The sequence below is a fragment of the Podarcis bocagei genome, assembly GCF_964188305.1.
Source record: "Podarcis bocagei genome assembly, chromosome: 14".
Taxonomy (NCBI): Eukaryota; Metazoa; Chordata; class Lepidosauria; order Squamata; family Lacertidae; genus Podarcis; species Podarcis bocagei.
Window position 1 is genome coordinate 42,683,648 of NC_138139.1, and position 27,395 is coordinate 42,711,042.

At 42.1% G+C, this 27,395-nt stretch overlaps 1 protein-coding gene across 8 annotated transcripts in view; it reads right to left on the reverse strand.

Annotated features, from left to right (window-relative positions):
- Positions 1–27,395, reverse strand: part of DNAH3 (dynein axonemal heavy chain 3) — an 84,409-nt gene that overhangs the window by 42,289 nt on the left and 14,725 nt on the right. For all 8 annotated transcript variants that reach the window (XM_081169312.1, XM_081169310.1, XM_081169306.1 and 5 more), the window contains exons 6-31: positions 26,898–27,087; positions 25,953–26,142; positions 25,374–25,569; positions 24,506–24,631; positions 23,457–23,652; positions 21,828–22,007; positions 20,814–20,950; positions 20,249–20,354; positions 19,297–19,475; positions 18,726–18,910; positions 17,952–18,075; positions 17,382–17,535; positions 16,146–16,290; positions 15,452–15,663; positions 14,717–14,808; positions 12,955–13,069; positions 11,711–11,827; positions 10,059–10,238; positions 9,177–9,313; positions 7,419–7,620; positions 6,032–6,124; positions 3,705–3,815; positions 3,293–3,407; positions 2,756–2,954; positions 1,438–1,546; positions 603–716 (exon numbers count right to left, since the gene is read on the reverse strand). In XM_081169312.1, coding sequence (XP_081025438.1) covers positions 603–716; positions 1,438–1,546; positions 2,756–2,954; positions 3,293–3,407; positions 3,705–3,815; positions 6,032–6,124; positions 7,419–7,620; positions 9,177–9,313; positions 10,059–10,238; positions 11,711–11,827; positions 12,955–13,069; positions 14,717–14,808; positions 15,452–15,663; positions 16,146–16,290; positions 17,382–17,535; positions 17,952–18,075; positions 18,726–18,910; positions 19,297–19,475; positions 20,249–20,354; positions 20,814–20,950; positions 21,828–22,007; positions 23,457–23,652; positions 24,506–24,631; positions 25,374–25,569; positions 25,953–26,142; positions 26,898–27,087 — 3,904 coding nt within the window. The remainder of the gene's footprint in view (positions 1–602; positions 717–1,437; positions 1,547–2,755; positions 2,955–3,292; positions 3,408–3,704; positions 3,816–6,031; positions 6,125–7,418; positions 7,621–9,176; positions 9,314–10,058; positions 10,239–11,710; positions 11,828–12,954; positions 13,070–14,716; positions 14,809–15,451; positions 15,664–16,145; positions 16,291–17,381; positions 17,536–17,951; positions 18,076–18,725; positions 18,911–19,296; positions 19,476–20,248; positions 20,355–20,813; positions 20,951–21,827; positions 22,008–23,456; positions 23,653–24,505; positions 24,632–25,373; positions 25,570–25,952; positions 26,143–26,897; positions 27,088–27,395) is intronic.

Here is a 27,395-nt window from a genome sequence, read left to right on the forward strand (position 1 = left end):
TCAGATTTAAAACATGCATTTCAAACCAATGTAAATGTGACCTGAACAATGTGTTGGGGCAGTGTTTATCAAACTTGCATCCCCAACTCTTTGTTGGACCACAACTCCCATCATCCCTAGCTAGCAGGACCAGTGGTCAGGGATGGTGGCAGTTATAGTCCAACTACAGCTGGAGACTCAAGTTTGAGAAACACTGTGTTAGGCTGGGCTGAAATAGTGTGATAAATCAATGAGAACCGGCTATAGCCAGAAATTTTACAGAGAAATGCCTCATACTGACAATTGGTGGCTCAGTGTTGACTAGCAATAGATCTCCAGGGTTTCATTGTTTCAATCAGCTATCCATGTCCTCTTCAATACTTCTTTCCATTCCATCTCCCATAATAGTCAGGCAGCATTCTGTGGCTACTGAACAGGCCTGGGCTATTTCAGATATTTCCCTTCCCTCTTAGGCTTTCTCTCTCTCTCTCTTTAAAGTATTTCAGTAAACCTTGGGATTCTTCAAGCCTGTTTATATCTCCCCCATATGAGGGTGGTACTATTTTGGTTACAGAAGTGACATCACTCATAGTCTAAGCACCAGAAATAGAGGAAGTCATTACCTCAATTCTGTTGAACTCATCAAAGCAGGCCCAAGCTCCAGCCTGTGCCAGTCCTTTAAAGAATTTCCCCATGGCTTTGTAATCGAGACCGTCAGAGCAATTGAAGACAACACACTAAAACAAATGACATAATATATTGTTCAAAGTTGCTGCAAATTTTTACTTAACAATAATAACATTGCCAACCATTTAATTTTCTTCCAGGAGCGGCTCCTGCATCTGTAACAAATGTGCAATGCACAGGAATTCAGCAGGTGAAGGTTTTGCCATCACTGCATGAAATTTTGCATGATGAATTTCAGTGTGTCATGTGGCTGTTAAAGGCACAGGATCCCCGCTACAGAAGTTGGCAAGCTGAGCTACAACTCTAGCAATTTACAAAGAGAAATGGAAAGCACACAACAAACAAACCATGATTATGCAATAGTAAACTGCGGGTTCTCTACATTAGGGATGAGGAACCTGTGGCAATTTCTGGGTGCCGGGCAAGATCACAGCTCTAAGAAAGCATTTTTTCTGTGGCGAGAGAATGGTGCAAGAGCATGACACACAAAATGGCCGCCACAATCTCATGTGAAAAAATAGGATGGCCCATTCTTTCCAGGACACGTGTGGGGTGTGTGTTATATATTCACCACAGAGACTTGTGGAATGTGCATATGAATTAATAGGAATAAATACAAGACCTGTCCTATTTCTTCTTCAGGTATTCATGAACTTTTGATTCACAGCTTCAGCAAACAAAGATGATTCCTCAAACTTATTTTTAGAGAGAAAGAGAGGGAGGGATGGAGGGGGAAAAACATAGATATCAGCAAAAAGATTATTTTGTTACCTGCTTAGCCAGTGCTTTTGCTAAATCTTTGGTGGTTTCAGTTTTGCCAGTTCCCGCAGGTCCTTCTGGAGCACCTCCCAGGTTTAGTTTCAAAGCTCCCATTAATGTTCTAAGAAACAGAAAAGAGGGGAATTAGCACAGTATATATCTTTTAAAAAATAGGATACTAGGGTGGTAAAATCTGTGGCCCTCCTAATACGGCTAGAGTAGAACTGCCATCTTCCCTGATGATTGCCCCTGCTGGAAGCTTGAGCTGCCAGGAGTTAGAATCTGGATCTATGCACACACATGAACTAGGTACAAATTAGGACATCCTCATTCTCCATGGACTTTGGTGATTGTCTGCTGAGTCACACAATGCTAAGACACTGGCCCTTCAACGTGTGGGTGGGTTTATTTATTTTTGCTTTCTTTCCTTAAGCAAGTCATAAGAATTTTAATATTCTCACCCTCTCAGTATGGTCAAATGGCCAATGTTAAACAGAACAAGTTCAAACATTGTTCATTTCTCAATGAAATATTATACTTTTTGGAACACCCAGCATTTTCAGAAAAGGGAAGTATGCAAATCTGTGAGCTTGCATGCAGTTGCTGAGAGGGGCAAGAATCTCCCCATGACATTGGCCCTGCCCCAACCCAAATACCATGTGTGTTTTAGGGTATGACAATGGCTGGATGGATTAATGGAACATTCAGCCAAGAACTGGGCGCAGCTCTCTAGTTTCTTATATAGGTAGCATTGCTTTTTAAAAACCTCTAGCACTGGATCCTACGGTCCTGAGGATCAAGTGGCCTTTATTTGGGATCAAACTTTTAGAGTGGAAGGTCCTGCCCTGTGAAACTCCCTGCCAGTAGACGTTTGACCATAATTATTCCTGCCTTCTTTTAGATGCCTTCTAAAAATAGTGTTATTCAGACAGGCCTTTGCAATGTGACTGTTTTTTTAAAAAACAAGTCACTGTTTACTGATGTTTTTACTGGTGATATGGTAATTTTATATGCTGTGTTCCATCTTGCTGTATTTTTAGGAAAGTGTGGTCTGTCTGTCTGTCTCTCTCTATCATTTAATCAATCACCTGGGACTTCATATGTGTAAGCCGAGGTAGCCAATGCTTTGTCTTCCAGATGTTGCTGGACTCCAGATCCCTTCATACCTGACCACAAGCCATGCTGGATGGCAATAAGGGGAACTGGAGTCCCATAACATCTGGAGGGCCACAGGTTCACCACTCCTAACCTATATCCTGCTGACATTCCAGTTCTGAGCATGACTTCTGAACAAAAAACACAAACATTAAAAAGTGGGGAGGGATGTTACCTATAGCATCGGTCGGTCAGCGGCGTTATCACCAAACGAAGGGAGTTGCCCAGGTACTCATAGCCATATCTGGCTTCAGTTGTAATCATTCGGACCATCACCTCTCCCTGTTCCCAGTAATATCTCAGCTGAGAAATCCACTGGAAATCATTCAGATCTGAAATTTTGTCTTCAGACAGTTTTGCGACAACATCCCGTGCTGCAGGAACAAAGATATTTTGTCAAATGGACCAGTACACTTAAGCCAAACGTTGAGCTTCAACTCCTGTCTGAAAACCTGAAAAAGCCACTGCCAGTCATTATAGATAGTGCTAAGCTAGGGGTATCAATGGGCTGATTATTCAGTTGAAGGCAACTTCAGCTGAGAAGTATGGGGGGGGGAGGGAAGCTTGCATTTTTGAGACCCCCTTCCATTTTTCAAATACTTATTCCATTTCTAACCCTAGCTCGCTTTCCATCTCGTGACTTTCACTGGAAGGGGCATTTCAGTTTCTTAAGTATCCTTCTGTTCTCCCACTTCCCAGCCTTGCCATTTACCATGCACATCAATGACCGTGAGGGCTCCCAGGGTGAGCCGGGCCCCGCCTGACAGCTTCCCTCTGACCAGTTCAACAATTTCTCCAATCTGTTTGTTGCTTTTCTCCAAAAATGCCTGCAGGGGGGAAAAGGAGGTTATTATTACCAACAGGTAGGACTTGAAGCACCATGTTGCAGTGTTTGCCCAACTGCTAAGGGGATTGTCCCTGATTATTTAAATTTTAACCTACTCTTCAGCTGATAAAGGCTTCCACAGCTGCTTCCAGATCAATGCAATACAAGTTAATCTCTATATGCCTAATAAAGTATTTGAACAATATATAGAGGGTTGTCTCCAACTATGCCCTCCTCCGAGCAGACCCACTGAAATTAATGGACCAGTGTTACAGCAATCCCCTCCCCCAAATCTTACAGGTAGAGTTTTTCCTTGTATGGCTTCTGATACTTCTTTTGTCCAGAAGATGGATGATACACAGATAACTACTTGTCCTGGCCACTGCAGCACCCACTTATTCCGGGCAACCTTTAAAAACAAAGTGAATAACATTAGACTGCCATGGCCAACTAGGGCTCTGAGATTTTAATATAAAGGGAAAACCATAGTTCTAAATGGGAGGATGAAATGTTTTCCAAAACTTCCCTGATCTACAATGTGATATTTGTTTCATTTTATTTGCTGCTTGAATAATACCAGCAACCTCTAGGTGACTTTCAACAAATTTAAACATGCACATGTAAAAAGACACCAACATAAACAATTAACATTATAATATGAATAAAGAGGAAGTCCTGACTCCATAGAGCAGTGTTTCCTAATTACTGAGGACCTCCTACTTTTGAATTTTTTTATAACTCCATGGTAGTTACCTGTGCAAAGCATTTTTTTGAAGAAAATGTGGGGAGGATCCTCATAAGCAAAGGATTTTATGTATACTAAAAAGACCATAAAATTTGTGATATTACCACAAATTGCCTATCCCCAGACAGTTGGAAAAACTTGTCTCCATTGCTCCACTACAACTGAAAGCAATTGTGTCCCTAACTTGCAAGTGTTCTATATGCAGAAGGTTTTTTTTTTTATTTATTTGAGAGAATATTCAAACATGCTATTCCTTACTTGTAATCTGTGATGGTACATCTAAACAAAACTTGCAGCATAATTGGGGGAACTTGCATCTTCAAGACATAGGTGAAGGCTTGGTCAGGGCTTGATAAAGTATTGGGGAAGGGATCCCTTACATTTTTTAATGATAAGCATGTGAACCCGCCCCATGCAACAAGTCATTTGTGCTCTCACTTTCTCTGCTCCCTCCAATCGCAAGAGCCCAAAGAAACTATGTCAGAGGTTTTTTTTGCCCAATCCCAGCTCACTTGCCATCCAGCAACTCTTTCACAAGTTTTCCCCCTGCTAGCAAGCAAGCAGAGGCTGAGTGATCAGTGGATCATCATTGCGGCTTTCACCATACAATTAAAGAGATAGGTGAGTTCCTGGCAGACGATGGTGCCGTGGACCCCCTGGGTGTGTTCCACGGACCCCCAGGGGTCCCCGGACCCCTAATTGGGAACCACTGCCATAGAGGGTAGCCATGTGCTCTACTTTATGGAAAACAGGGTATCCAGTCCGATGTCTAGATTAAGGATAAAGAGCTATAAGAAGGGAGAACCTTGAAGCTGCCCGTGCACAATTAGTACCCAGACAGCAGGCTGAATACACCACACTGTGCTGAGATGTATTTCTATGCAGCTTATAGTAATTACTTCCAAATTTGAATCTATACGTATGCAATATGGCACGGAAGCTGTACTACCCGGGACAGGTTGGGGTTGTGCAGAGTTGTTAAGGCAGCAGAGAGCATTGTTGGCTGCCCACTCTCCACCTTAGAGCAGATTTATGCCACAAGGTGCCATAGGAAGGCACTGGACATAGTAAAAGATCCATCGCATCCTGGTCACTGTCTCTTCGAGCTCCTGCCGTCGGGACGGAGATACAGGACGATGAAGACAAGAACAAGCCGTCTTAAGAACAGCTTCTTTCCCAGAGCGATCTCGGCCCTGAATGGGAAGCCTGGACTTTGAAAGTCATCTAATCTTCCTTGCTGTTTTATACTGTATTGTTTTAATTAGTGTTTTTATAGTTGATTTGATTTTGTGTGGAGTGCCCTACCTGGGTGGATGGAGCAGCCAAGTAATTTCGTTGTCCCCGAGAGGGGGCAATGACAATAAAGATATTATTATTATTATTATTATTATTATTATTATTATTATTATTATTATTATTATATTATTATTATTATTATTATTATTATTATTATTATTATTATTATTAATATGCAAATCGCTTCTTATGATGCACTCTCTTTTAGCCTCCACTAACTATACTTTAAATTAGGATGGAAAGAAGCTAGTTTCCTTATAGATCTTTAGGTGATTTGCACTAGATCAGGGAGTTTCTGGCTCTCAATCTCTGAAGAGTGAATGAAAAGACAGACACACACTCCCAAATTAGGCTGCTGAAATGACGAAAGCTGCCAGGAATACATTTTAATGGGAAAAGGCCATGAGTTCAACTCTGATATGGGGTGGGACTTACCTGCCCCCCACCCCATGGCACTGCTGCTTCTTATCAATGGACCACTTAAACTACTACTTGTAAACCAGAATTTCAGTTCAATCAAGTTCATGGGACTTAAGATACCTTAAGTACAACTGTGTCATTGAAAATCATTGCTTATTACCTACCTGATCATATCCTTCGATGCCCCTTTCTATGACTTTTCTGATACTGGACAGCATCATGTTTTCTACTTGTGACAGCCACTTCTCAACCATGCCCTTAGGAAAAAAGATAAATGTGAAAATGAAGGCTCTATGAACCCAAAACCATACCATGATTGAATGAGAACGTTCACAATGAGAAAGTCCAAACCCTGGAGAGGAATCATATATGTGGTTTGTTTCAAAGGGCTGGCACAGAACAGGTTCTGTGCAGTAACTCATACATTCATTGTTAATAAGATTTTAATTGGAAATGCCCTCAATGAAAAGGAATCTATGCTTCTAGGCAATATATATGTGACATATTATATGTTGTACAGGTCAGAGCCCAGCCTGGAGGGACCTCATCTGAGGAAGAGGAGTGGGACTATGCAGAGACCTCCAGAGCCTGCTATCACAATCTATCAGCCTGAGACACTGAGCACCAAATACATCTTACTCGTCTCCCCCAAGGTCCCACACACCAAGCTTGGACACCTTGGTCCCAGGCTCTCCCCTTTCACCTCCAGTTTTCACCCCCCTGGAGCAGAGATGGCATTAGTCCCAGCAAGAAGTCCAGCACCACCGGAACAGCCCTTGCCTGCTTTGCCACTAGGGATACTTGGGAGGAGGGAATAGCCACAGAAGGACCAGGTGTGCACTGGGACACAGCAGATGACCAGGAAGGGTGAGGAGTCTCCCCTGAGCCTCTCCTGGAATACAGCTTCCTACTGCACTCGCATGGGCAGCTTCAACTCTGCCTAGGAATGGGTGAATTGATTTTGGTTTCTCTCTGTTTCCCATTTTCCTTGTCTTCAGTTCTCCACATTTCATGTCAGTTGGCAAATTTGTTTTTGTTTAAGTTGTCCTTAAAATTTGTTAAGCATTTTAATGAGAATTTCTACTAACGAGAACATTCTTCAATGGAATTTTGCCCAACAAACACATTTCCACAAACAAGTCACCCTAATAAAATGTATTTCCACCCACTAATATATGCATTTATTTGCATTTTACCTAACATATGCATATTTGTACACATTACTTGGTTGAAGAACTGCACAGCAAAATTCAGATAAATGCTAGTTTAGAAGGGTGGCTATGATTCAGTTTGCTTATTGTTTCAGAAAGTATGAATTATGTAGGTTCACTTTAAAATGCAAACTGAATAGAGTTTCTTTCCCATTCCTAGTCCTGGTTTGCCCTGCTCCAAGATAAAGAGAATTGATGGTGGACAAAAGGATTACTTTTCAATGCTCTTCACTTTTTCATCTAAAAACTGGCATCTTCCATTGAGCTTATTCCCCAATAAGCACATTGCTACGGCCAAGCTATCAAACAGAAAAACAAGAAAATTCTATGCAAAGGTTACTTTGGCTTGTGCTGGGTAGATTGTCTTGATAAAAGGTACAATTTCCTTCTCTGAGCTGATCATGCCTATAATCTCCATGTTCTCCGTAAAGTCTAGTTTTGCGATTCCCTCAAAGCACTTTTTCAAGTGTGGCTGCACTCGGAGAGGATCTTTGGTTTCGGACAAAATCTCCAGCAACTCGTCATTAGAAAGGAAGAAGAATCTGTTCAAAATAGGGTTGTTGTTTTTAACATCCACGCATTAATTTTCATGACACAGAAGTCACACAGTTTGGTGGTTATCACTTCATTGACCCCTGACCTAAATGGGGAGGGGCCACCGCTCAGCAGAATAGCATCTAGGCCAAATACAGGGAGTCCCAGCTCCCATGTCTGCTCCTTCAGTTAAAAGAATCTCAGCTGGTAGGTCAGAGGTTTGGAGCTTTTTTTCAACTAAAGGGCTGCATTCTCTTCTAGGCAACTTGGGGGATGGGGATGTGCCAATGGTGGGTGAGGCAAAACAACTCATGCAAATGTTACCGTAGTACAAAAGGATAGTTTCTACACACTTTCATAGACCCATCTCTGTCTTCCATCTAGGCAAGCAAGAGGCATTCTCAGAGTTCAATAATACTTTGCAGCCAGACAAAAAACTCAAGGAGAGTGGGAAGATGGCTAATTAGAGCTGGAGCTGGGAAGAGGGTGTGTGGCCTGGGGTAAGTCTTAAGAACAGAGAAGCTTATCTCTTGTGTGACGATAAGCTTAGCAAATGTGTAGGTAGCATCTTACTACAACTCAAAAGCCAGAGACGATTTCTGCATCTCCTCTTGATTTTTATGACCGCTGTTTGCCCCCTTAGGTCTTTATCTGGCCAAATTTATCACAGCACCGCTACTCAGCAGGACATATAACCATGTTTGAGAGGGTTTTGTGCAAGTGGGAAGAAAAGGAAAGTAAGGCAGGAATGACCAAGGCTTTAAAAATTATGTATGTCATATAGAAAGTGTGTAGAGAGGAGTTTTCTTCCCTCCCTAATACTAGAACCCAGGGTCATTCAGTGTAGCTCACTGGTCAGAGATATGTGACAGAGGAAAGGAAGTACCCCATCATGCAACACACAACTAAACTATGGAGTTTGCTGCAACAAGATGTGGCAATGGCCACAACTTAGTTTTAAAGGGGGAATTATTCAAATTCATGGAGGATAATAAGGCAATCAGTTGCTACTGGCCATGGTGGGTGTATGTTATGTCCATGATCAGAGGGACCATGCCTCTGAAAACTAGTTGCTGGGGAACAACAGCTGAAGACAGTATTATCCCTGTGGCTTCCTTGTAGGCTTCCCAAGAAGCATCAGGTTGGCCGCTGTGGAAATTAGGATGCTGGACTAGATAGGGCTTTGGACAGATCCAGTAGGGCTCTGGTTGTTTAAATCTGCTTAATTTGACTGCTCAGTGTAATGTCTATGACAGATCCATTCCTTCATCCAGACCACCGTTCCAGAATGCTCTGGCCTAAGCATAGACTAGTCTACTTCAGGACTCAAGAAATAATTCTGGAAGGAGAACACCAGCCTGTTTGCAACAGTGAGCAAGGAAAGCTCCCTGAAATAAGCCTCTTCATTTAATAGTCATAGCCTCAGTCCAGCTTCTTGTTTCTAAGAGTCCCAGGCCTCTGAACTCAATGCTTCCTGTGTAGTCAATGTGCCATGTGTATCCACAAATCTAATTTCTCAATGAGAATCAATTTGCTTTAAATTGAGACTTGTTAATGAGCCCACCTTGGGAAAAATAACCTTTTCTTTTCCAAGTAAGTATTCAGACCCTTCTGTATGTCTTCCAAAAGCATATTTGCTTCTTGAAGTCTGTCCAACATCTTTGGTTGCTCAGTGGCGATCAGGACTCTGGTGTCTTTCACCTATTTTTTTTTTAAAAAGCATACAATAGTAAAGAAGCTGAGCCCCCACAGGCTCCTCATCTTTGATACAAAACATCATTTGCAGCTAGGACTCAATCAGAACAAGTTTAGCACACCTAGCGATTTGCCCATGGTTCTACAAGATTTGTAGTTGACCATCTCGATTCTCTTGCATTTTGGGCCCATACTGACTTCCTGTGTTTGCCTGCCAGTATCTTACCGGAGGGTTCTCTTTGAACCTGGTTCCTGCTACCACTGGCTGGACCACATATCTCTCAGGATGTTTATGGGCTCTGTCAGTTCAAAACAGGACACTCACCTTGGGAGGGAGAAGACTGCCTGCCATGTTGATAGCCTTGCCAAGGCTCACTTAAACTACTGTATGAGACAGATTAGACTAAGCAGAAGTGACTCGAGAGTAAACTTTGCAGATGAGCAAGGGATGTGAATCCAGTCTCTATGCAACACTAGAACTGTGCTACATCACACAGCTGCTACGGTACCAAACAGGTATGGTATGCTGTGTAAGAAACCCCAACCATTTTGTCTGCTAAAGCCCAACCACTGTTGGTGAGCAACAACCTGGCTCAAAACTTCACAGGGAAAGTGAAATGCTCTATGCATGAACCCCACCCCCCATGTGATATGTTCACACTGTAGGGGGTTGGACTAGATGACACTGTGGGTCCCTTCCGCCTATACAATTTTTGTGTGTGCAGAATCCCAAGTGCAACTGTCTACTTACTGCTTGCACCATGATGTCCTTCCAGTACATGTCCACTATTCCAAACTTCCTCCCCTCCTCTGGCATTTGAGCAATAATGTCCTCAGAGCTGAATATGGGTTCCAGATAAAGCCACGTTGCCTGGCATTTTAACCAATTGTCTAATATTTCCTGCATCACAACAAGCTTCTCCTCCCACCTCTGTAAAGAGATCAATGTAAAGGTCTTCAAGGCACTATTTTTAATTCTCACTCAGCAGACTTGAGGCAACATTAAATAACAGGCTTCATTCCCCCTCCCTCCTTTCATCTCTCCTGTTATATCAGTGTACCTACAAAATTGCGCGGTGTTGTAACAATCCTCCCCTCCCAAAACTGATTAACAGTGCTTCTCAAACTTGTTTTTCAAATATCATTTGGAAATAGCTTTTTTTCTATAAAAGAACCACCACCCTCCCTAAAAAAAAGGTTTATAAAGTTGACCCTCAGCAATGACATTTGAGAATGTGTCCTTGCTAAAGTGGTCAGTTTAAACATAAGCCCATTTTTTTTCTATATTTGAAATAGGGATATAAGATTCCAATTTATCTCTCCAGTAAACCAATCCCCAGAACTACTGTTTGGAAGTTGTCAAAGCCTTTCATAAGTTGCAGTGCCAGATTTGTATTTTGCAGACTACCTATCCTGTTCACACACAGGGTGAAGCTCAGCTGGAAAGATAGGAACAAAGCAATTCTGGAGAATGAAAGAGAGAGATCTTGTGTTAAGGGCGAGGAAGCACTAACAAGCTGTCAGAGTTAAAGGTAACGCTTCAGCCCATGATCAAATATTAATAGGAAAAGCCCTTTGGACTCTTGGTTGGAGCAGCCCTTTGACAATCCATTATTTTTTGCTCCTCCTTTCATCAGTAAGTCACATTGGGAGGCTTCAAATTCAACCAAGCACATAAATCACACTAAACAGCAGGGAAAATCACCAAAAACAATACTCAAAATTGTGTGGATTTCATAAATGTCAAGCGGCTACAGACAGGTTTTGTAATGCAGGTACCAGAGTACAGTTGCAGAGTTGTAGTCAGCTAAGTTTTACTCAAAATAGACCTGTTAAAATTATACTCATTATTTTCAGCGGGTCTTCTCTGAGTACCTCAAGCTGCAATCTTAACCCTGTCTATTCTGAAGTAAGTCCTACTTAATTCAATGGGGTTTACTCCCAGCCTGACAAACCAACTAACAGACTTTCTAAATGTGCTGACTGCATAACAGAGAATGTTACAGATTTGTGCTTTCTGCTAAGAGATCTGATGGCTAGCCTTGTTTGGGATAATATTTTTAAAAAACACAGAGTGGTATACAGGTATATTGCAGAAGGAACAGGGGTGTGTTATACAGTTCACCAGTGTGATCTATTATATCCGATGTCGCTGAGCCAGAACTCCCATCATCCCTGACCACTAGCCATGTTGGCTGGGGCTGATGGGAGTTGTACTTCAGCAACATTTGGAGGGCCACAGATTCTCCACCCTGGCTTTAGATGTAGTGTAGAATGCAGATTCCTGTGCCCCATCTTCCCAATAAGCAAGCTGCTCACCCCCTCCAAATACGTCATGGGGATGTTCTTATGCTAATCCCCATGGAGGCGCACAGAAACACAGACAACCCTGTTTCTCCTTACCCGGCATTCACCCTCTATCGGTTTGATGAATGGAGAACCACACATTGTCTGGGTCTTGACAATGTGATCATCCAGCAGAAGCTGGATGTCGTCGATTGCAGACAGAATGCTGGTGTCCTGCAAAGAAGCCACACTTAGTTGAGGTAACTTATTTAAACCCCATTATCACTGTGTTATGCACAAGTGGGGCCTGTAGCAATATGTTGTTCCTGGACACACCTTGAAGCACTCCACTCCCTCTTTTCTACTCCTAGTTTGAATACCAGTTGCTGGGAATCACCAGTGAACGCTGTTGAGGTCCTAGTTTTGGGCTTCCCATTGGGGCATCTGGTTGGCCCCTTTGAGAACAGGATACTGCCTTGGTAGAGCATTGGCCTGATCCAGCAGGTTCTTCCAATGTTCTTATGACTATATAAGCAATCACACTCACAGCCTGAACATCATAAATAGATGGAATGATTATACACGCAATCCTATTCTTCCCCATATGACTCTTGCTGCCAGGTTTACAATTTTTGTGTCATCACATGTGGGTAACCTGCTCTTTCCCCATGTACCATATATTACAGGAATGCATGGTGCTGGTGTAGAGAATCTCCAGTCAATACAAACAGTAATAGGCATACAAATAGCAGCCTTCTGTATTCAGTGCTGCTACATGGAAGTGGTTATCACCAACCAACCAACCAACCAACCAACCAACCAACCAACCAAAACACCATCTTGGGGCATATCTTGCTCCCATAGGCACTATGGTCAGACTGGCAATGGGCAGCAGCCTCAGGTGATTGAGGAGCCAGCTGTGAGCCAGGCCAATGGTCAGAACTAATTAGTAATGAAGGACTGAAGGACAACCAGGGACAAAAAAAGGAAGCCAGGACTGGGGGACAAACCGAGAAGCAGGACTGAAGAACAAGCCAGGTGCCAGGGCCAAAGAATACAGGTACATGCCAGTAGTCAGGAAGACCTTGTGGTTCAGTCAAGGTTTAGCTGGAAAAGGAAGCCCTTTTAGATTCCTTCTTGCCCATGAAGACCTGGTGGCCAGCTTGGGTGGGTGCGGTCTAAGGAAGCTGCCACCTCCAGTTCACTGGTTCACCACTGGAGCAGCAATAAACAGATTTCAGCAGCTCTTGACAGCTGCCGTTCAACCAGAAACAAACCCACTGATCCTCAGTAAGGTAACATAACTGAGAAAATAACTATTGTCCCAAGCACAGTTGCTCGATCGCAGAAAATGTACTCACTGTGTCCCTGTATTTTACAAAAGTGAAACAGATATTTGCCCATTCCGATTTCATTTTCTCCAGGTTTTTCTCTAGAGAGTACTCCTTGCTAGCTGCTGCTCCAATAGGCTCTAGTCTAAATGAAAATGGGAAATAAAGCAAATATGTGAGTTTCATATTGATTTACTCAGTCAAAGCTGCAATTATCTAAAGCCTGGGTGGGGAACCTTTGCTCTTCTAAATGTCACTGAACTACACCCCCCCCCATCAGTGACCAGTGGCCAAGTAGGCTGATTGGGAATTGAAGTCTGGAGGGATTTTAATTGACTTAAGAGACTCTCATCGTAAGAGTGTGAAGCTGGTTTGAGAAACAACAAAACAGCAAAGTTTTATAACAAAGCACAGGATGCAAATGTATTTTGGATCATGTTGTATGAAGATGGATTAAAAATCCAGCACTGGAATTACAGTGAGTCCACAGCAAATGGAGGTGTGTCCAGAGAAGATGGCTGTTATCTGGAGAAGCTTTCACCACAGAGAGCTCTCCATGGTCCTGACCCTTAGCTCTAGAAAAAAAATTAGGGAAATAGCACTTTAAATTGGAGGTTTTCAACCTTTTAGGGTCCACGGCTTTCTTGACCAACTACATTCTTTCTGTGGCATCCCTGTGGGGCTCCGGGGCCCAGTTATGTCACCACTTGCCCGCAGAGCTGGCAGGCCCTCACCCCTTTTCGAACACCCTCCCTTGTGGAGTGTTTTCTCAGCCTTCCTCTTCTCCCCTCTCCTTTGGTGTCCTCTGGGTAGCCGCAGCTGTTGCCCCTGGTCTCTGAGCTCCACTCTCCCTTGCTCCAAAGAGAGGTGCCTCCTCACACTGCCCCACAGGGGCCTGGGAAGCACTCCCTGGCCAGCCCCAGAGGCACCATTTGCCTGGGGAGCTTGCAGCCAGGGCTCCTACAACAAAGAGCCATGCAAGCCTTTGGGAGGCAAAGACCCAAGAGACCATCGGAGGCGGGAGGGAAGGAAAGAGGGACAGAGGCCAGTGTTGCCTGCTGCACCCCTGACCATCATTCAAGGCACCCCAGGGTGCCATGGCACACTGGTTGAAAACCAATATCATCAGCAAACTTGACTACCTCACTCCCAAGAAAAAAGAATGGAAGCTTCTGGTGCTGGGAAAAGTTTTCTCTTTCTTTGCCTGACCTACACCTTCCCACACTTGGCTCCTGCTTGAAATAGGGGGTTAATGGGCAAACTATGCATGACATTATATGCATTTCTGCATTTCAAGTGCATGGGGGTTTTTTAAAGATGCAAATAGTAAGCAACCCTACACATGAGGCCCAGTTCAACAGGACTTACTCCCAAGCAAGCATGCATAGGATTGTACTCTTAAGCTACAATCCCAAACACACTCACTAATGACACAGTGGGGCTCATTTCTAAGTAAACGTACAACAGAACCATGCTGTTAGGCTTTGAGTGCATTTTTTTAGCACAGATGCACACATGTGGGAGCATAATGGGCACAAGAATTGCATGAACTTAGCTCCTCATTGTTCTGGAGCAAGACAAGATGTCTCCCCACATACATTTTTTCCTGAAAAGTTCTGATTCGATTCTAAAGAGTTTCCTAATATTCCACAAAAAAATAACTGGGGCAGTGAGCAAAATTGCAAGGCTTTAAACAGTTTCAGGAAATATCAACTAGAAATCAAACTCTAATGTTGTTAATGCATGCAACAAATATTAACCAGATTAAAAGATCTGGGTGTTATTTTCTTACTTATCAATGTATTTTGATAGACCATATTCCAACATGTTCATGAGTGATGTAGTTTCATCAGGTCTTATCTCATATCCAACTATTTCACTTATCTGGAAAAAAAATGGACAAAACACAGAAAAGGGGTTTGTACAGGCATGGCAATACTGGTCCATCTTATGGGCCTGTTGTAAGAATTACCGAAATGCTTACATGAAACATTATGCTCCATATCTGTAACTAAACCTAAATCATAATTGCAGTGAAAAGGACAACAACGTGTGTGTTGTATATTACAACGTCCTTTTCTAGGGTTTACAGATTTCATTTGCTTAGCTAATTGTTTCCCATAAAAAATCCCAAAGCAATAGACCCCTGACTTGATGAGGCTTATTTGATATCAACACAAAATGGAACCTTTCGTGTCATTGGCCCTGTCCTGTAGAATGCATCATGACCCCTGTTAAGGTCTACACTACAGTTGGCTAATACGCGTGACATCAATGATAACAATGACACATTCCCTCCGCTCAATCATGTCCATGCCATTTCGGGCATTTGAAGGGGGCTTAATTTTTTTTTTAAAAAAAGAATAACTTCTTATGAGAGTGACATAAGAAATTCACACTAAAATGCTGATCAATTTTCACAAGGACTTCATATGCAAACTGATGTGCAAATGTGCAGTACTGAACCCAGGACTGGGAATATGAGAAACAGAGAGAAACCATAATCGACAGACTTCCCCATCGCTACCTGTTCCCAATGCCTATCCTTCATCCCTCGATTGCAGGCAATAGAGAGGACAGGAAGATGTTGCTTGAACTTGTCGATCTTAAATTTCACATTCTCCGCTAAACGCTTTGGTCCAGGTTGATCTACTAAGGTCTTTGTCAGTTTGTACATTGTCCGCCACATGGTGGCAACATCTTCACTGATTTCCTCAGCGTTCAGCTGCAGGAGAGGTCCTGCATGTGAAAAAGCAAACAAGCATTTTGTAAATCTCAAAACCCAAGTTTTCTCTGCAAAGATTTACTGGCAGGTATTGAAGGCACTGTAACAAAACCAAAGCCAAAATCAATAACTCCTAGTTAAATACCAAAAGCACCGCCTTAAATAATACATGCCCATGCAAGAATATCTCAGGCTCAGAGATTTTCTGCCTCAAGACAGGTGCTGTACACATAGCTGCAGAGAAAAGAAAATGGGAGATTACTTTCTAACAAATGAATATCTGGGTGAGGGCAATTTCATTTTAGAAGTGCCTTCAGATGATATTATTATTATTATTATTATTATTATTATTATTATTATTATTATTATTAAATCTTCTGCTTTCTGGGAAGGGAGCACACATTTTATTTTCTCTCGTAAAGATCAGTAAACATAATTTTTTTAAGACACACAACTCAGTTGCAAGCAACTTATCTTCGTGCATGAAAAACCTCACCATTCATCCATTCCTCAGACTTCGTATGGAAGTTGTAAGCAGTCACCCAAAGCTGTTCAAAAGGTATTTTGTTTGTGATGATAGTCTGCAGCAGTGGAAACTGGCTTTTCTCTCGTTCCAGTAGCTCCTCTTCCTTATTAATAGCCTGTAACACACACATACACACACATTATTTTAATGATTTGCTGCAGAGCTCTTGGTGTATGTGTGTTTTCAATCCAGCATTACAAAGAGAGCTAAAACAATTTCTTTAGAGAAGGGGGAAATTCAGATCTAAGTCTCCCCACATCATTTCCTTATCAAAATTTGCTACAACATGGTCTGTGCATGCAGAAGAACACTAGAACTCAGGGATATCCAATGCAGCTGAATGTTGGAAGATTCAAGAGAGATAAAAGAAAGCACATCTTCATGCAGTGCATAAACTATGAGACTCGCACCAACAGGAGGCAGTGATGGCTACCAACTTGGGTGATTTTAAAGGATTGGACAATTTTGTGAAGCTGAAGGTTACCAGTGGCTACTAGCCACAATAGGTATGTTTTGCCTCCTCAGCAGTAATGCTTCTGAATACTAGCCACTGGGGATCACAGGTGGGGGGAGTGCTCTTGCACTCATGTCCTGCAAGGGGGGGCTTTTCCCACAGGCATCTGGGTGGCTGCTGTGTGACTAAGATGCTGGACTAGATGGACCATTGGCCTAATCTAGCAGGTTCTTCTTAAGTTCCCCTCCCTCTGTTGCTTCACTTGGGTTGAAGTGTGAGCTCCTCAGGACAGAGACTGCCCTCTTGCACTTTGTGAAGTGCCACAAACTTCCCCCCCCCCATGATAAATATTACTACTGTAAATAATAAAACTATTCAAAGCTGGTTGCTGTGAACACAATTGTGTTCCAGAAAAGACCACTGGTCAACCATTCTCAATACCCTAGCCTGCATAATTGTACTCACTATCAGACATATTCAGAATAGTAGAGCCACTGAAATCAATAGGCATGACTAGTTTAGGTCCAATTATTTTAATGGGTCTACTGTGAATAGTTAGATGCAAACCAGAGGAGCTCACTTCTGCAGAAACATGCACAGGTTGGCACTGTAAAATAAATTAAGGCTGCAATCCTAACCTCACTTATCTGGCATTAAGCCCCATTGAATTCAGTAGGACCTACTATGGAGCAGGTATGGTTAGGATTATGCTAAGTAAGCATTTGTAAATTTAAAGCTACGGAGAGACTAACTTCATATTCAGAAAGAGCAGCGTCCAAATTCTTAGACAACTCATTAAACTTTTCAACGTTGTTCTTCATTTCTTCCATGGTCATGACATCCTTCTTTCGGAAGCTTTCAACTTCTTTGTTATAATTTTCTAGGATAGCCTCGAATTCAGAGCACCTGGTTGTAAGCAAAGACAGCAAAGCATTCACTCATCTTATAGCTTGCTCCTCAATTAAAACAAACAAACAAAACCCCCAAAATCAGTAAGTGAAGTGAATAATTAAGCCACTTGGAGGTTTTGTTAGTCTGTTAAAGAAAAGTGGGATATAAAATGCCTAGATTGAATAAATAAACAATGGACCTTTAACTTAACTCTGCAAAGCAGAGGGTGAGCAACCTGGCTGCCGAATTTGGCATCAGCTGAAGCTTCCGAACCGTCTTCAAAGGCAGCCCTATGTATAACGCATTGCAGTAATCTACTTGGCTCACTTTCCCCAATGGTAGGGCTACCAAGGCCCATCTTAATGGCTTGGGAAGGTTCAAATGGGAGGCGGCAGTTTCTGAGGCCACCTCCTCCTAAGTTAGTAACTTACCTTTTGATGAGACAGAGCTCCACGTGATCCCGTCTGTTCATCAGCTGATTCCTTGCGGTTTCAAAGATGACCTCAATCTCATCCGGCCAATGCAGAACAGTACTGTTCAGCTTTATATCATCACCTAGGAAAATGTTATACCTTAAATTAATCTGCACATCTGTTCTGTTGTGGCCATTCTTGCACTCCTTCGTATGTCATTTTGTGATGCTGCTGCACCAAAAAGCTAACTCAAATAAACTAAGTTGAAGGCTAACAAAATCTTTGACCAAGCTCTGGTTTTTAATGCAAGTATTTGTTGTTTATTTATTGTATTTCTATCCCACCTTCCTCTTTAAGGAGCTTGAGGTGGCGTATATGATTCTCTCCTCAATCAATCCCAACAAGAGCATTGTGAGGTACTGGCCCAAGGTCACCCAGTAAACTTCCTGGCAGAAGTGGAAAATTGAACTTTGGTCTTCCAGGTCCTAGACCAGCCCTCTACGTTACACCACACTGGCTCTCATTAAAATGGCAGATTGAAAGCACCCTATTAGAATAGGCATCCTCCTTTCTCGTGTTCATAGGTGTATGTATCACTTAAAAACAAATAAAGGATTATTTTAAAAACATTGCTTCAGAATTATTGCTTTCACTCATGAGCAAATTTAACAAATGAATCAATTAAAGCTCATGCAATTAATCAACTAAGATTTGTTTAGCTGGGTGACAGTCCTAAGACCAGCCCTTAGCTTGGATTCTTCCTTTGTTGTATTTTTCTTTTCAAAAACGTACAAGGAAGATCAGCGTAGTCCATCAGGAATTCCAGTCTGTAGATAGCTTCCCTGATTTCACGACGCAACTTAAAGACAGTGACGTCACTGGATTTTTTCAAATAGGCCGTGGTGTCAACCAACTCCTCAGTGGTCATAGGGACATCACTGACTTTGTCTGCAATTATGCTGTACTGGTTGCAAATGCTACAGATGGAAGCAGAAGAGGGACATGTTAAACATCTATCACAACGAATGATTTTTTACGATATAGTGGTATATAAATATTTGCATAAACAAACAAATGTGTTAGGCAAAGTGACATACAAAACTGCGTTACATCAGCCAGAATTTCTTGCAGAAGAGGGAGAGAGAAAGAGAGAGAGAGTTGCATTAAAATCTGTATATTAAGAGAAATCTGTACTAAAATGCTGGTTCATTATCATAAGGACTTCTTTAATAATATAAAAAGGATCCACAATCTGTTGTGGCAATGTGAAGAACTGAACTTAAAAGGGGTGGGGGAGAGAGAAACTAAAATGAATAGATCCCCCCCCTCCCATCATGGTCATGTCCCATTTATTTGCACATACCTCTGGTTTACCTCCCTGTTTTCTTCCACTTGGAACTCAATCAGCCTGTCTTTCAGCTTCTGAGTCCGACAGCAAAGATCCTCATTCAGCTTTAATGCGTCGAGGCAGAACAAGGCCAGAGGGACTGTGACGTGCAGAGACGCAATTTCTTTTTTCAGTTTCGTCAAACCATCAATCTTCTACACATGGATGATATTGCCATGGTTATATGGTGGTGACAACAACAGTAACAACAATCACATTATCTTAGGCTATTTTGGACATGTTGAAAAAGAGAAAAGAGCAGTCTACAAAGGCGTTTCTTTCTTTCTTTTTCTTTCTTTCTTTCTTTCTTTCTTTCTTTCTTTCATTCTTTCAATTAGTTTTTATTAATGACTTTCTTGTGTAACAAACAAACAAAGTAAAGTACATACGGTGTCTTCACTTTCAATTTATAGTGTCTTTTTCACAATTCATTTACATTCAGTATGAGACACTGTTATCATATGCATTATGTGGTTGGGGAAAAGGAGAGAGGAGAGAGAGGGGGGAGAGAAATGAGGGGAAATTTGATCTTTCATTTTATTGCATAGTGTTTGTGTAGGACACTCCCACTGCATGTGTTGATTTGTCTCTATAATGGGACACCCTCTCCAACACAAGGGCATTAAGTGTCTATTGCACTATCTATGCATCTCGTAGATACCTTTCTCAGGTCCTTTAATACACTCATTCAGTCCATTGCAAAGAAACGCAATGGTGTTGCTTGTGCTCAAAAGCCATAAGCAAGGTTGTGCCTTTCCCCACAGGCCTGGCTTTCTGCACTCCTGATCTTGCTTGAAAGTGCTGATCCAGAAGTGCAGGTTGACCCCCTTGCAGAGTCATGCCCTTCAAATGAAAAGCTCTTCAGGATAAAGAAATTGCACTGGCTTACATTTGTAATTTAGCTTTTAGTTATGCTATAAGTCATTACCTCCACAAAATCATCCAGATCATGTCTTTTGCTTAAAAACTCAGTCACGTCATTTTCTGCATTGTTATTCAAGAGATCGCTGTACTTCTCGTACACCCTTAAGTATCTTAAACACAAGGGGGGGAAAGATAAAAGAAACATAAATTCTCCAGAACAGGATCAATGGTAATGAATATATGTTTTTTAATGTACTTTTATGCCATCATGGAATTCAAAGTGGCATAAATGTGGTTCCCAGGCAGTCACACATTCAGGCACTGACCAGACCCAGATCTGATTTGCTTCAGCAAAATGATGACCTCCTGTGCCTTCAGACCAGTATTTGCAGTATGAATAACTATATTTCATGATAATTTTCTCCCAAGTCATTTCCATTGTTGAGACAAAAAATGAAAGAACATAATGTCTGAGAAATCTACTATACATTTTGGAAAGTTGTTCAGGGTTTTCCCTGCTCAATATGCATTTGGATGCTTCTTAAGATATTTAGGCCAGATTTGGGTTCCCAAAATCAAGGAGCAGGTTTTCAACTATTTGATTGAGAAAACTACCAGCATATGCTTACTTTCGCGGACCAACAAGATTGTGATTAAATATCTCAGCAGTTTTGTTCACATATTCTGAAACCAATGATTCATCTGCTTGGACAGTACGAAGAATTAGGTCATCCCCTTTTAATTCTGGGAATAGTTTAACTTGTACCTAGAAAGAGGAAGCAGGAACCATAGTGAGCAGAAAGGGATAAACACTGTATGAATGCATCATAGAGAAAATGTTTGTTTCTTGACTTACAGGTTGCTATTGCTGTTGGTTTTTAAAAGTGAGCTATTTTACCCTGCCTAAAATTTGGGGAATTACACTATAGATTTTTGGCTCCTATAATATCCTAGAATTCATTTGATACGCTATTGTAAATGATTAAACAATAGCACAATCATATGAAAGCATTCTAGAAACTAAGATACAGTTGTTGTTGTTGTTGTTGTTGTTGTTGTTGTTGTTGTTGTTGTTGTTGTTGTTGTTATATATTTAGTTATACCCCGCCGTTTTCTCTGATGGGACTCAAGGTGACTTACAGGTAAAAACAAGAATTGCTAAAAACATAGAAAAAACCATCATTTAAAAACAAACATTGGTAAAATTAAAACAGTATACATATATAAAAACTGTTTAAAACATACAAATAATTACAATAAAAGCAGCACAGCACCCGGCCTTTCATTAATAGCAGTCAGTTCCCAAAAGCCTGTGGTTCACACATAATGCTTAGCTGTAGTAAACTATAGTACTGAGCTATAGTAAACATTAACCAACCATGGCTTATGAGCGTGGTTTGTTCATGAATAAAAAAACCATGGCTAAGGTGCTGGGCCAAATTCAAATGGTCAAATTAAAGCATGGCTTAGCATTACATGCACCTACGCCACTGTTTTCAATTAGGATTTGCATGAGATTGCAGCTGAAGTCTGTAATCCTATGTACCATACCTTTACCTGGGAGAAAGTCCTACTGAACATAATATAGCTTACTTCTGAGCAAACATGGACATGATTTTGATCTTAATTTTACTTTTACATACCTTTGGAAGACCCTCAGAATTTTTCAGAACTTCCATGAAGCAGTGATACAGTAAATCCCAACAAGCTTCCACATCTGGCTCAAATATAATATCAGGCTCCTGCACTTCCAGTTTGATGACCAACATTTGTGGTATGAAGAATTGCATTTCATGATACGTTTCTCCAAAGTCATTTCCACCCTCAAGACAGAGAATGAAAGCATGTTACATCTAGAGACTCTTCTTCTGCTATATATTTGGAAAGTTGTCTGTCTGTCTTTCTGTCTGTCTGTCTGTCTGTCTGCCTGCCTGCCTGCCTGCCTGCCTGTCCATCTGTTCCCTATGCATGCAGACACCTCTGAAGATATTATCACCCAATATGAAAACCCATCCTTCCAGAGAAGGATATATTTGGATACCATCAGATGCCATTCTGAATCAAGATGATGGATTGAACCTTTCCAAACTAGACGAAAGTTAACCAAATTTGGCAGGATTGTATATTATTATTCATCCAACAGCAATAGAACGAAAATACTAGGGCTGTCCAATGGAGTCTGGCGAAGCCTAAAACTTGAAGCAAATTGGGTCAATCCAAACAGAACCAGACCAGCCAATCCAGGGCTGTCAATATAGGTGATGGGGGTGGGGAGGCAAGGTTAGAAGGAAAGGCAGGAAGCCTCTACTGAGAGCAACCTGAGGCTCTTTGCAAGAGGGCTTTCAAACAGCCCTGTACTGAAATTTGGTTTAACCAACCTGTTCCAAACAGGGGAACATGCACACAGCCCAATTGAGCAGAACTAAACTCTCAGCTCACCAGCTAGTGTGTGGAGGGTTCAGTACTGCTCTCTGCTGTGTGGCTGGCTGGGGGAGAAGGAGGTGTATTATCTTCTTCCCTATCCCCTCTCCCAAACGTACATTTAATTAGGGTTTTAAATGTAATTTGTTGTTTTTAATCAGGGTTTCATTTGACTGGAGGTGAGGGATTTCTGGGGATGGACTTTTACTTGAGGTCTTCTATACTTTTTGTCTGTCATCTATGTTTCCAGTTGATACTTCGTTATGACACCTTGACTACCATCTGATGGAATAGCAGCATTTGCTCTTTTTTAATCATTCTGTTATTTCATCACCTGCTGAAAATGCTTTTGTTTTCACCAAGTATTTTTAGAGAATTAATTTGATTCAGTGTTGGTCACTTCTTCTCTATTTTATGGTTTTTTAGTTGTATGATATTCCAGCTATTTTACTGTACAGCAATTTGATGTTTATGAGTTGTCAGTTTATTTTAAAATCTTATAATGCAATACAGTCGTACCTTGGATCTCAAACGCCTTGACTCGCGAACAAATCAGCTCCCGAACAATTGAACCCCGGCAGTGAATGTTCCGCTTTTTGAATGATTTCCGGAAGCTGAAATTCTGGCACAGTTTCCCCAGCTTCCAATTGGCTGCAGGAGCTTCCTACAGCCAATCAGAAGCCGTGCTTTGGTTTCCGAATGTTTTGGAAGTCAAACGGACTTCCGGAATGGATTCTGTTCGACTTCCAAGGTATGACTGTACAACTACAATAAATGCATAATATAAGATCAAGCTGTATGAATGTCTACAAAGCACTGAAAGTCCAGGTGACACGGTCAACCCTGCATACCTTATGTATCCTAAAGAAGGAAAGGAGATCCGCTAATGAATTAATGACCATCTCCCGTAGCTGTAAAGACATGAGGACGGCTACCGAAGCAAAATATTCTTCTATCAGTTGAGAAGAATCAAAGTCATTCTGGGGAGCAAGATGCAGCCAGTTTTGCTTCTGTTCAATGAACAGTTCTGCACATGTTGGAATCCACCTGTAATGTGTAAGTTATCCTATCAGCATATGTCAAGATTGTTTTAAAACGATGAGTTGTAAAACAGCCTTCACCAACCTGGTGCCCTCCATATGTTTTGGGCTGCAGCTGATGGGAGACATAGTCCAAAATATTTGGAGGGCACAAGCTTGGTGGATGCTTCTTTCCCCACCAAGCTCCTCCATTTGGCCCATGACTCGGGCAAGTCACGCCCACATGCCCTAACCCTGATGTCAGATGGTCAGGTAAAGACAGAGCTTGGCCCAAAGGGGCTTGGAAAATCCCCTTGCAGAGCACTGGCCAAGTGCCCAATGAGCAGCTGGTTGTTGGGCACTTGAGAAGTGATGCACGATGCACTTTGCAAACACTGTGTGGGGTGGGAAGAACGATTGGGTCTGTCAAGCCAAAAAAAGTTCCCCACCCTTGCTTGATTGCCAGTAGCATTAATTCATGCTGCTCAGGGCATTTTCTCTAAAGCCTCTGAAATGTGGTGGACTCCTGCAGGATTTACTATGACCAAAGACAGAAATGAATGGCTTTAAAAGCGAGGTTTTAGAACATCACACAGTTATTCTGTTCACACACATCTCTGTGAACTTAAGAAAAAGTAGGCGGAACAACAGAAGTTACTTTTATCTTTCTAACAGCAGGTTGTTTTGGGTCATTTCTATGAATAAAGCAATGTCATAATCATCATTCACATAAAGCAGAAGTGGGGAACTTCTGGCTCTCCAGCTGTTGCTGGACTCCAACTCCTATCAGCCCCTAGCCAGCATGGTCAACCATCAGGGATTTTGGGAGCTGTAGTGCAACACCAGCTAGAAAGTCATAGGTTTTCCAAAAGCACTCTGACCTGTTCTCAAGAATATCATGAGCTTCTTGACAATGTTTTCGGACCAAGTCTTCAAATTCGCTGGGCAGTAGTGGCAAATCACCCTCGAGGATTTCCTGGGTACGAACAAACCTCAGGTTACAAAACCTAAGGGAGGGAAGGGAAAAAAAATGCATGGCTGTGATGAACTTGACATAATGATGTGGAATAAGGATTAAATGCAATCATACCTTCCCGGTCTACGGAACATAGGAAGCTACCTTATAACAAGGCAGTTCACTGGTCTGTTTAGCTCAGTACTGTCTACATTGACTGGGGGCAGCTCTCCAGCCCTACCTGGGACCTTCTCCAAGCAAGACAGTTGCTCTGCTAATGATCTACAGTCCCTCCTTTAGGGACACTGAAAGCTGCCTGATGCTAACTCAGACCACTGGTCCATCAAAATCAGTATTATCTACTATGGCTGCAAGCAGCTCTCCAGGGTTTCAGGCAGGTGTGTCTCCCAGCCATACTTGGAGATGTTGGGATTGAACCTGGGATACCTACTTCATGCAAAACAGATGCTCTGCCATTGAGCAACAGCCCTTGTACTGGAACCAGCATAGCACTGAATGCAATTTCCTACTGTATACAGCACAAGGGGTCCTCTGGGATTGCTCCTGTAAGCCACCAGAAATATTTCTGGACTGATCTATACTCACAGCTGAGGGAAGGGCAGTTGGCTCCATAGCCAATATTGTTCAGTAATATAAGGTGATTGTGAGCAAGAAGATACTGTACTCCACACAATCTCATCAATCTATGGCCAGTTAAGAGTTTGCATAGAAAGCAAATAGAAACTTATTACTTAAAAATAAGTTAGGGGATATTTATAAGCCAGGCGACTTACTCTGAGAACCAGAGGCGTTGCAAAGTAAGCATCATAGGATTCACTGTGAAGAGGTGACCTTCGTTCCAGCTTCTCACTTCTTGGTAGATTGTGTGCCATGGAACTGGTGCACGAATCACTCTTCGAGGAAAAGGCAATGGAATGTTGTATATAAAGAGTCTTTTCCTCTCCTCTGGATCCATCAAGATGTAATCAACTAGGGTAAAACCACACAAAGCATGGGAAGAAGAAGGAAACTCCGTTTGGATGCAGTTTGGAAGCAATGGTTAAGTGTGTGCAGCACGTGCAGAAGGCACACTAGGCCATACAAAGAATCCTAGGAACTGTAGTTTTTAAAGGTGCTGAGAACTGTAGTTCTGATTATGCTAGAGACTCTGTGTCTAATAAATCAAATGTGATTACAGTTTGTTATTTTATACTCACACCGAAAAAGTGCCACCTAGGCAGCTTCCACAATCTACCTAAAGACAGGACCAGTCCTAGAAACCAGGTTGCAGAATTCCGGTGTTCAGCTTGCAGACCTCGTGACAATAAAAATTCAAGAATCACTGCCCATGCCAAACCACACTTTTCTCTTACCAATGTCTTTCATGAGCCAAATATGATAATCATTCTGAATCTCTTCGGTTAATTCTTTCAGTAACGTCTCCAGCATTGGGTTGGCGAGAAAATGACTTGGGATATGCTTTAAAATGCTATCCATCACTTCTTTGTTCTGTGGTGCCAGCATATCTTTCCGGATGCCTTTATGGATGTAGTAACAGTATCGCTAGAAAGTAAATACATATATATGTACAGATTTATTGCATTGAGTATAACAGGGAAAATAGGATCAGCAACATCTGGAGGGCCAAAGGTTCTGCACACCTGCACACCACTTAGGCTGGCTTCTGGCTCTCTCTGACCAGAGAGGCTGAAAAGGCTTCTTGTTTGGCATGAAACTTTCCCTGGGTAACGGTAGATATTCCTGGTGTCTTTCTTCTGCTTCACTGTAACTCCTGGCTTGGCTTCTGTCCCAACTTGATGACTGCCCAACATCTCAGCCCTGAGTATCTCCTGCCTACTGTTTGCTTACCATATTGCCCCCAATCTTCTGTTATAACCAGAAACCTGCAGAGTTTTAATTCAGGTTTAGTTCCTGTTCAGGTTCACATTGGTTCATTTTGCTTCAAAGAAGGAAGTACAGTGGTACCTCGGGTTAAGTACTTAATTCATTCCGGAGGTCCGTTCTTAACCTGAAACTGTTCTTAACCTGAAGCACCACTTTAGCTAATGGGGCCTCCCACTGCCGCCACGTCACCGCTGTGCGATATCTGTTCTCATCCTGAAGCAAAGTTCTTAACCCGAGGTACTATTTCTGGGTAGTGGAGTCTGTAACCTGAAGCGTATGTAACCTGAAGCGTATGTAACCCAAGGTACCACTGTAAATAAAAAGCTGCAGATAAAAGCAGGATGAATTCTGGATAAACTAGTCATCTGGAGGGGACCTGTGTTTCCCTGTGTTTCAGGAAACAGCTCCCTTACCTGCAGATCACTCTCTGTGGGTAGAGTTTTTCCTTTACTTATTTCCTCCTCATGCCTGAGCATCACAACAAGCTGCTCTTCTGGAGTTAGAGGCTGGTTGTCAGAATAACAGAGAACTCCTGTTTCAGATTTCTGCCTATCCGGTGTCAGTAGCAAATCAAAACTGTGTGCTTCCTCTGTTGCCATCACCCTGGAACTAAAAGCCGCCAGCTGAGTTGGCTAAGTAACCAGAAATGACATTTTGGACAACGCCAATCCCTACTATACATTTAGCATCCCCAAATGTTCAATATGTCTCAAGCTTTCTTCTAGTCCCCTTAGCCTGGCCTCCCCCAGCCTGGTGCCCTCCAGGTGCTTTGAACTACTACAGTGGTGCCTCGCAAGACGGAAAGAATCCGTTCTGTGATTCTCTTGGTCTAGCGGTTTTTTTCATCTTGCGAAGCAAGCCCATTGAAGGATTAGCGGATTAGCACTATTAGAGGCTTTTAGAGGCTTATC